Source organism: Macrobrachium nipponense, chromosome 32 (assembly GCF_015104395.2).
Source record: "Macrobrachium nipponense isolate FS-2020 chromosome 32, ASM1510439v2, whole genome shotgun sequence".
Taxonomy (NCBI): Eukaryota; Metazoa; Arthropoda; class Malacostraca; order Decapoda; family Palaemonidae; genus Macrobrachium; species Macrobrachium nipponense.
Genome location: NC_061094.1, coordinates 13,672,220 through 13,681,943, shown reverse-complemented (window position 1 = coordinate 13,681,943; position 9,724 = coordinate 13,672,220). Strand labels below are relative to the sequence as shown.

The following is a 9,724-nucleotide window of genomic DNA, read 5'->3' as shown; positions in this document are numbered from 1 at the left end:
CTTCCGATCCAGTCCAAGTCTCGCTTTTTGTCCATTCGATGTCCTTCAAGGCCAGAGAAAATCCAGCAGCCCCCCAACTGCTGACCGTTCCCCATTCTTCAGCTTCTGATCCAGTCTAAATCTTGCTTTTCATCAGTTCAATTTCCTATATGGCTAGAGAACAACCAACAGCCCCCCAACTGCTGACTGTTCCATTTTCCTCAGCTTCTGATCCAAGTCTCACTTTTTGTCCATTTGATATCCTTCAGGGCCAGAGAACAACCAGTAGCTCCCCAACTGCTGACCGGTCCACATTCTTCAGCTTCTTATCCAGTCCAAGTCTCACTTTTTGTCCATTCGACGTCCTGTAGAGCCAGAGAACAACCAGCAGCGCCCCAACTGCTGACTGTTCCCCATTCTTCAGCTTCAGATCCAGTCATAGTCTCGTTTTTTATCCATTCGATTTCCTATAGGACCAGAGAACAACCAGCAGCCCTCCAACTGCTGACCGTTCCCCATTTTTCATCTTCTGATCCAGTCTAAGTCTCCCTTTTCATCCATTCAATGTCCTTCAGTGACTGAAATCAACCAGCAGCCCCCCAACTGCTGCCCGTTCCCCAGTCTTCAGCTTCTGATCCAGTCCGAGTCTCGCTTGTCGTCCATTCAATGTCCTGTAGAACCAGAGAACAACCAGCAGCCCCCCAACTGCTGACCATTCCCCATTCTTCAGCTTCTCCATATCCGGTCCAAGTCTTGTGTTTCATCGATTCGATGTCCTGTAGGGCAAGAGAACAACCAGCAGTCCCCCAACTGCAGACCGGTCCATATTCTGTAGCCTTTCCTTATCCAGTCTAAGTCTCGCTTTTTGTCCATTCAATGTCCTTCAGGGCCATAGAACAACCAGTAGCCCCCAACTGCTGACCATTCCCCATTCTTCAGCTTCTCCTGATCCAGTCCAAGTCTCGCTTTTCGTCCATTCGATGTCCTATCATGCCAGAGAACAACAAGCTGCCCCCTAACTGCTGGCCATTTGCCATTCTTCAGTTCCTGAACCACTCCAAGTCTTGCTTTTTGTCCATATGATTTCCTATAGGGCCAGAGAACAACCAGCAGCCCCCAACTGCTGATTGTTCTCCATTCTTCAGCCTCTGATCCAGTCCAAGTCTCGTTTTTTGTCCATTCGATGTCATGCAAAACCAGGGAACAGCCAGCAACCCCCAACTGCTGGCCGTTCCCCAATCTTCAGCTTCTCCTGATCCAGTCCAAATCTCACTTTTTTCCATTCACAGTCCTTTAAGGCCAGAGAGTAACCAGCAGCCCCCCAACTGCTGGCTGTTCCCTATTCTTCAGCTTCTCCTGATCCAATCCAAGTTTTGCTTTCTGTCAATTCAATGCACTGTAAGTCCAGAAAACAACCAGCAGCCCCCCAACTGCTGGCCGTTACCCGTTCTTCAGCTTTTCTTAATCCAGTCAAAGTCTTGCTTTTCGTCCATTCGATGTCCTGTAGGACCAGGGAACAACCAGCAGCCCCCCAACTGCTGGCCATTCCACATTCTTCAGCTTCTGATCAAGTCCAAGTCTAGCTTTTTGTTCATTTGATGTCCTGTATGGCCAGAAAACAACCAGCAGCCCCCCCAACTACTGACTGTTCCTCATTTTTCTACTTCTGATCCAGTCGAAGTCTCGCTTTTTGTCCATTCAACTTCCTATAGGGCCAGAGAACAACCAGCAGCCCCCCATCTGCTAACCGTTCCACATTCTTCAGCTTCTGATCCAGTCCAAGTCTCGCTTTTTGTCCATTCAATTTCCTATAGGGCCAGAGAACAACCAACAGCCCCCCAAATGCTGACTGTTCCCCATTCCTTCAGCTTCTGATCCAGTCCAAGTCTCGCTTTTCATCCATTTGATATCTTGTAAGGGCAGAGAACAGCCTGCAGCCCCCCAACTGCTGACCGTTCTCCATTATTCAGCTTCTGATCCAGTCCAAGTCTCGCTTTTTGTCCATTCGATGTCCTATAGGGCCAGAGAATAACCAGCAGCCCCCCAACTGCTGACTGTTCCTCATTTTTCTGCTTCTGATCCAGTCGAAGTCTTGCTTTTTGTCCATTCAATTCCCCATAGGGCTAGAGAACAACCAGCAGCCCCCCAACTGCTAACCGTTCCACATTCTTCAGCTTCTGATCCAGTCCAAGTCTCGCTTTTCATCCATTCAATTTCCTATACAGCCAGAGAACAACCAGCAGCCCCCCAACTGCTGACCGTTCCCAATTCTTCAGCTTCTGATCCTGTACAAGTCTCGCTTTTTGTCCATTCAATTTCCTATATGGCCAGAGAATGATACGCAGCCCCCCCACTACTGACCGTTCCCTATTCTTCAGCTTTTGATCCAGTCCAAGTCTCGATTTTTGTCCATTTAATGTCCTGAAGGGCCAGAGAACATCCAGCAGCCCCCAAATGCTGACCGTTCCCCATTCTTCAATTTCTGATCCAGTCCAAGTCTTGCTTTTTGTCCATTCGATGTCCTTTAGAGCAAGAGAACAACCAGCAGCCCCCCAACTGCTGACCGTTCCCCAGTCTTCAGCTTCTGATTCAGTCCAAGTCTCGCTTTTCATCCATTCAATGTCCTTCAGGGTCAGAGAACAACCAGCAGCCCCCCAACTGCTGACCGTTCCCCATTCTTCAGCTTCTCCTGATCTAGTCCAAGTCTCGCTTTTTGTCCATTCTATCTCCTGTTGAGCTAAAGAACAACCAGCAGCCCCCAACTGCTGCTCGTTTCCCATTCTTCAGCTTCTCATTATCCAGTCTTAGTTTCGGTTTTTGGCAATTCGATATCTGTAGGCTGAGAGAACAGCCAGCACTCCCCCAACTGCTGACCGTTCCCCATTCTTCAGCTTCTACTGATCCAGTCTAAGTCTCGCTTTTCGTCCATTCAATGTCCTTCAGTGCCAGAAAACAACCAGCAGCGCCCCCACTGCTGACTGTTCCCCATCCTTGAGTTTCTCCTGATCCAATCCAAGTCTCACTTTTCGTCCATTTGATGTCCAATCGGGCCAGAGAACAACCAGCAGCCCCCCACTGCTGACTGTTCCCCATCCTTGAGTTTCTCCTGATCCAATCCAAGTCTCACTTTTTGTCCATTCAATGTCCTTCAGGGCCAGAAAACAACCAACAGCCCCTCCATCCTTCAGTTTCTCCTGATCCAATCCAAGTCTCGCTTTTCTTCCATTCGATGTCCTATTGGGCCACAGAACAATCAGCAGCCCCCCAACTGCTGACCGTTCCCCATTATTCAGCTTCTGATCCAGTCCAAGTCTCGCTTTTTGTCCATTCGATGTCCTATAGGGCCAGAGAATAACCAGCAGCCCCCCAACTGCTGACTGTTCCACATTTTTCTGCTTCTGATCCAGTCGAAGTCTCACTTTTTGTCCATTCAATTCCCTATAGGGCTAGAGAACAACCAGCAGCCCCCCAACTGCTAACCGTTCCACAGTCTTCAGCTTCTGTTCCAGTCCAAGTCTCGCTTTTTGTCCATTCAATTTCCTATAGGGCTAGAGAACAACCAACAGCCCCCCAACTGCTGACTGTTCCCCATTCCTTCAGCTTCTGATCCAGTCCAAGTCTCGCTTTTTGTCCATTTGATGTCTTGTAAGGGCAGAGAACAGCCTGCAGCCCCCCAACTGCTGACCGTTCCCCATTATTCAGCTTCTGATCCAGTCCAAGTCTCGCTTTTGTCCATTCGATGTCCTATAGGGCCAGAGAATAACCAGCAGCCCCCCAACTGCTGACTGTTCCTCATTTTTCTGCTTCTGATCCAGTCGAAGTCTTGCTTTTTGTCCATTCAATTCCCTATAGGGCTAGAGAACAACCAGCAGCCCCCCAACTGCTAACCGTTCCACATTCTTCAGCTTCTGATCCAGTCCAAGTCTCGCTTTTTGTCCATTCAATTTCCTATACGGCCAGAGAACAACCAGCAGCCCCCCAACAGCTGACCGTTCCCCATTCTTCAGCTTCTGATCCAGTACAAGTCTCGCTTTTTGTCCATTCAATTTCCTATATGGCCAGAGAATGATACGCAGCCCCCCAACTACTGACCGTTCCCCATTCTTCAATTTCTGATCCAGTCCAAGTCTTGCTTTTTGTCCATTCGATTTCCTTTAGAGCAAGAGAACTACCAGCAGCCCCCCAACTGCTGACTGTTCCCCAGTCTTCAGCTTCTGATTCAGTCCAAGTCTCGCTTTTCATCCATTCAATGTCCTTCAGGGTCAGAGAACAACCAGCAGCCCCCCAACTGCTGACCGTTCCCCATTCTTCAGCTTCTCCTGATCTAGTCCAAGTCTCGCTTTTTGTCCATTCGATTTCCTTTAGAGCAAGAGAACTACCAGCAGCCCCCCAACTGCTGACCGTTCCCCAGTCTTCAGCTTCTGATTCAGTCCAAGTCTTGCTTTTCATCCATTCAATGTCCTTCAGGGTCAGAGAACAACCAGCAGCCCCCCAACTGCTGACCGTTCCCCATTCTTCAGCTTCTCCTGATCTAGTCCAAGTCTCGCTTTTTGTCCATTCTATCTCCTGTTGAGCTAAAGAACAACCAGCAGCCCCCAACTGCTGCTCGTTTCCCATTCTTCAGCTTCTCATGATCCAGTCTTAGTTTCGGTTTTTGGCAATTCGATATCTGTAGGTGAGAGACGCCACAGTCCCCCACTGTGACTGTCCCCATCCTTGAGTTTCTCCTGTCCATCCAAAAACAGCCACAGTCCCCCTGCTGACTGTTCCCCATCCTTGAGTTTCTCCTGATCCAATCCAAATCTCGCTTTTCGTCCATTTGATGTCCAATCGGGCCAGAGAACAACCAGCAGCCCCCCAACTGCTGACTGTTCCCCATTCTTCAGCTTCTCCTGATCCAGTCCAAGTCTCACTTTTTGTCCATTCAATGTCCTTCAGGGCCAGAAAACAACCAACAGCCCCTCCATCCTTCAGTTTCTCCTGATCCAATCCAAGTCTCGCTTTTCATCCATTCGATGTCCTATCGGGCCACAGAACAATCAGCAGCCCCCCAACTGCTGACCGTTCCCCATTCTTCAGCTTCTGATCCAGTCCAAGTCTCGCTTTTTGTCCATTCGATGTCCTGTTGAGCTAAAGAACAACCAGCAATCCCCAACTGCTGCCCGTTCCCCATTCTTCAGCGTCTCAATATCCAGTCCTATTTTCACTTTTTGGCGATTCGATATCCTGTAGGCTGAGAGAACAGCCAGCAGTCCCCCAACTGCTGACCATTCCCCATTCTTCATCTTCTCCTGATCCAGTCCAAGTCTCGCTTTTCGTCTATTCAATGTCCTTCAGGGCCAGAAAACAACCAGCAGCCCCCCAACTGCTGACTGTTCCCCATCCTTCAGTTTCTCCTGTTACAATCCATGTCTCACATTTCATCCAATCGATGTCTTATCAGGCCACAGAACAACCAGCAGCCCCCCAACTGCTGGCCGTTCGCCATTCTTCAGGCTCTGAACCACTCCGTGTCTTGCTTTTTGTCCATTCGATGTCCTATAGGGCCAGAGAATAACTAGCAGCCCCCCAACTGCTGACCATTCCCCATTCTTCATCTTCTCCTGATCCAGTCCAAGTCTCGCTTTTCGTCTATTCAATGTCCTTCAGGGCCAGAAAACAACCAGCAGCCCCCCAACTGCTGACTGTTCCCCATCCTTCAGTTTCTCCTGTTACAATCCATGTCTCGCATTTCATCCATTCGATGTCTTATCAGGCCACAGAACAACCAGTAGCCCCCCAACTGCTGGCCATTCGCCATTCTTCAGGCTCTGAACCACTCCATGTCTTGCTTTTTTTCCATTCGATGTCCTATAGGGCCAGAGAACAACTAGCAGCCCCCCAACTGCTGACCGTTCCCCATTCTTCAGCTTCTGATCCAGTCCAAGTCTCGCTTTTTGTCCATTCAATGTCCTGCAGAGCCAGAGAGCAACCAGCAGCCCCCCAACTGCTGGTCGTTCCCCAATCTACAGCTTCTCCTGATCCAGTCCAAGTCTCACTTTTTTTCTATTCAATGTCCTATAGGGCCAGAGAACAACCAGCAGCCCCCCAACTGCTGGCTGTTCCTCATTCTTAAGCTGCTCCTGATCCAGTCCAAGTCTCACTTTTCATCCATTTGATGTACTACAGGGTTAGAGAACAACCAGCAGCTCCCAAACTGCTGGTTGTTCCACATTCTTCAGCTTCTCCTGATCTAGTCCAAGTCTCACTTTTCGTCCATTCGATGTCCTGTAGGGACAGAGAACAACCAGCAGCCCCCAACTGCTGGCTGTTCCCCATTCTTCATCTTCTCCTAGTCGAAGTCTCATTTTTCGTCCATTCAATGTCCTATAGGGCTAGAGAACAACCAGCCGTCCCCTAACTGCTGGGTATTCATCATCTTCCAGCTTCAAAGGTGCAGTTTGTTTTGCATTATGTTTATAATCTTAATTGGGCTTTCATATCATCCAAAAAATTTTGCACCGTTTGGGCATCCACAAGTCCCTTTCTGTAAAGGTCCTGATAAAAAGTGCACATATAAATCTCATATGTCTTCACTTTCCTCTCTTTTTCTTTAATGGTATTTTCAAGTTCTTCAATCTTCTTCTCCAGCTGGAGTTCCCTCTCATTTGTTACGTTCTCTCTCTCTATACTATGAATGGTCCCCTTTTTCTTTTTATAAACCTCTTCCCTTTCCTTTTGAAACTGTTCTTTCTCTTGAAGAAACTCTGCTTTCATTTTTTCGAAGGCTTCTCTTTCTGCAGCAAAGGCTTCTTTCTCCCTAATTTGAGCCAGTCTCTCCATATTAAGGGCTTCCCTATCATTACGGAGTGCTTGTTCATTCCCACTGATGGCTGCTCCCTCCACATGGAAGGCATCCCTTTGTTTCGTAATGAGTAGCTCTTCTTGATTAATTTGGGCAGCCTGGGGAGTGAGACAGAAGTTTTCTGGAACAATTGGGGCAGCCTGGGGAGCGAGACAGAGGTCTTCAGGAACGATTGGGACAACCTGGAGAGTGGGACAGAGGTCTTCTGGAATAATCAGGGCAGTCTGGGGAGTGAGACAGGGCTCTTCTGGAACAACTGGGGCAGCCTGGCCAGTGGAATTTGATGAGATGATGCCTTCCTCTGTAAGCACGAATCCCTCTGTTTTTATATTTTCTGAGATGAGTATGAAGTCCTCTGAAGAGATCACTGTTTTCGGTGTTCCCAGGACTTCCTTTTCAATACTGGAGATTTCTTTTTTGGTAGCTAGGACCTCCTCCTGGGTGGAAATAAGCTCATCTCTTGAATATTTTGGATCAAGAATGACTTCTTTCTCCTGGGTAGCTGCTGATAGGACGTTGTTCTCCAGATTATTGCAATTCTCAGCAGCAAGTTTTGATTGGCACATGCACTCGAGAATGTTATTCATCTGTGTTTGAATATCTTTTCCTTGTGCTCTGTTAAGGACATGGATGTGAGTATCAAGATGTGCTTTCAAGGCCATGTCTTCCCTCGTGAACCCCAGGAACCTCTTTTGTTTTCGAAGGTCGGCAATCATTTTCGTTGCACCTGACCTGTTGTTTTGCAGAGTATTGATGTCCTTAGCAGCAGGTTTTGATTGGCACTTGCACTCAAGAATCTTATCCATCTGGGTATGGACATTCTTTCCTCGTGCTTTGTTGAGGACATGAATGTGAGTGTCAATATGTGCTTTATTGGCCATGTCTTCTTTGCTGAACCCCAGAAGCCTCCTTTGTTTTCGTAGGTTGGCAACCATTTCTGCCACAGCTGCCCTGTCATTGTTTCCCTCTGTTCTCAGCACTTTCAAGAGGTGATCAATCGCTTCACTCAAACTCTGCATACCCCTGTCCTTTGACCCAAGAACCTCTTGTAAGTCTTTGTCATGGAGGCATTCTGTGATGTTAATTACCCTATCTGTTTCTCCAGAGCTCCTCAGTTGCCTCAGGTCTTCGGTCGCCAGCATTTCTATGTGACCTCCCAGATGTGGGGTTTTCGACTCCTTCCTAAAACACAGTTGCTCCTTAAGTCTTCCTAACTCAATTACAAGTTCCTTTCCGAAGGAACTTTGGCAGAGCGTGGCACTGGTCCCTAGGTTTTCCTTAGAGGCCTCTTTCCTGCGTCTCTTTGAATGTTCGAGTTCCGCAATCATCTGTTGTTTATAAGCCTCTATTTCCTTACAGAGTTCTGTTCCTGAGTGCCTCTCTTCTCTAAGTCTCTCTTCCTGGCCCTCCATCTTCAGCTTTGCACTTCTCTCCTCGAATTTGTTTGCCAGGTCTTCCAGTCGTCTCTCTACCTCCAAGATACGTTTCTCCTTCTGGCAATTGTCCACCTGAAGTCTGTCTATCTTGACATTTGCCGCAGCCAATTCCTTTCTCAAATGTTTCACTTCCTCTGAAATCTGTGTCTTTCCGTTCACAAGCCTCTGTACCTCACACATCAGAGATTCGATCTTGTTATCTTTCTTCCTTGCCCACATCTCCAACAATTCTGTTTTCTTTTGTTCGTTCACGAGCTCACGTTCCAACACTACCAGCTTCTCATTAGCTGTCGTGAGCTGGTTCTCCATCTCTCTGTTGTTTTCGTCCATCCTTTGGATTTCTTCGGGCATTGCTTCAATGAACTTCTCTCGTCGGGAAACTTCCCTGTCGTGGCTCATCTCGAGGATCAAGTCGCGGAGAAGTTCCAGTCCAGCATCACATTTCGGACTACTGTCTCCTTCCTTCAGTCGGTTGGCGCAGCCTTCATCCCGAATGGCGGCCATCTTGTCTTCCCCTTTTGAATCTGCGCCGTCAACTGCTATTATTCCTTTGACGAGATTAACCAGCGATGCGATCTCGCTGTTCCGTTGATCCATCGCCGCCATTTGAGTTCGGACCACTTTCTTTAATTGGTTGTTTTCGTATTCGAGAACTTCAATTTTATCCTTGAGGTAGTTGGTTCCGACGTTCTCGATTTCCTCCGTGGACGAATCCTTCATTTCAGCCAGGTGACGGTGGATACTGTCGCTCCTCCTCCAACTGAACAAGAACTTGCATCCGGTAAAAATAATAACAAAGAGTAACAACACTGCGAACAGCGGCAGTGCATTCCAATCGCCGAATTCGGCGCCAGTAATCAAATTTTTTATAACAAAGTTTATCTTCATTATTGTGATATGTTCCACATCACACCTTTCACGATGGTTAGTTTTTAGAAAAGTCAGTCGGATGCGAAGACTTCCTCAGACGCTTTCTTCCTTCCTTCCGTGGGTGGGCCCGGAGATTTCGCTCTCGGAATCCGGAGTCTTCTGGACTCGCTGCTGTAAGGACTGAAACTTAACGTTAACCGCATGGGGGAATCGCTTCTTTCTGCCTCTCTCGGGAAAACCACTATAGGGACGTGAGGACTTTCGTAGATGGAGCAGCTTAAGGAAGGAAGGACTTGTTCGCACGAGGCGGAATCCGCGCGGTTGCGAAGACGTTATCCTCGAAATATTGTATCCGAAGCTGAGAGAATATGAGCCCAGATTCTGCGTTTATTTCAGAATGACCGCAATATATTTTGACGATTTATTAACACTGAATGAAGATGATACTTCACCAAATAACGTAATGTATTATGTAGAGCGTATTCATTTATATGTAAAATACGAGCACACACATCCACACATAGATAATGTATATATTTTATATAATATATGTATATGTAAATATATACATGTATATGTATATACACATGTATAT

The 9,724-nt window shown here is 47.6% G+C and overlaps 1 protein-coding gene across 1 annotated transcript; it reads right to left on the bottom strand.

The window, feature by feature from the left end:
- Positions 1-6,435: 6,435 nt before the first annotated feature.
- On the bottom strand, positions 6,436-8,979 carry LOC135207368 (GRIP and coiled-coil domain-containing protein 2-like). The gene has a single exon (XM_064239096.1). The coding sequence runs from the start codon at positions 8,977-8,979 to the stop codon at positions 6,436-6,438; it is 2,544 nt and encodes an 847-aa protein (XP_064095166.1).
- Between the last annotated feature and the right edge of the window lie 745 nt (positions 8,980-9,724).

What these genes read in the sequence shown, in the direction of transcription:
- LOC135207368 (XM_064239096.1), bottom strand. Translation starts at nt 8,979, where the DNA reads ATGAAGGATTCGTCCACGGAGGAAATCGAGAACGTCGGAACCAACTAC.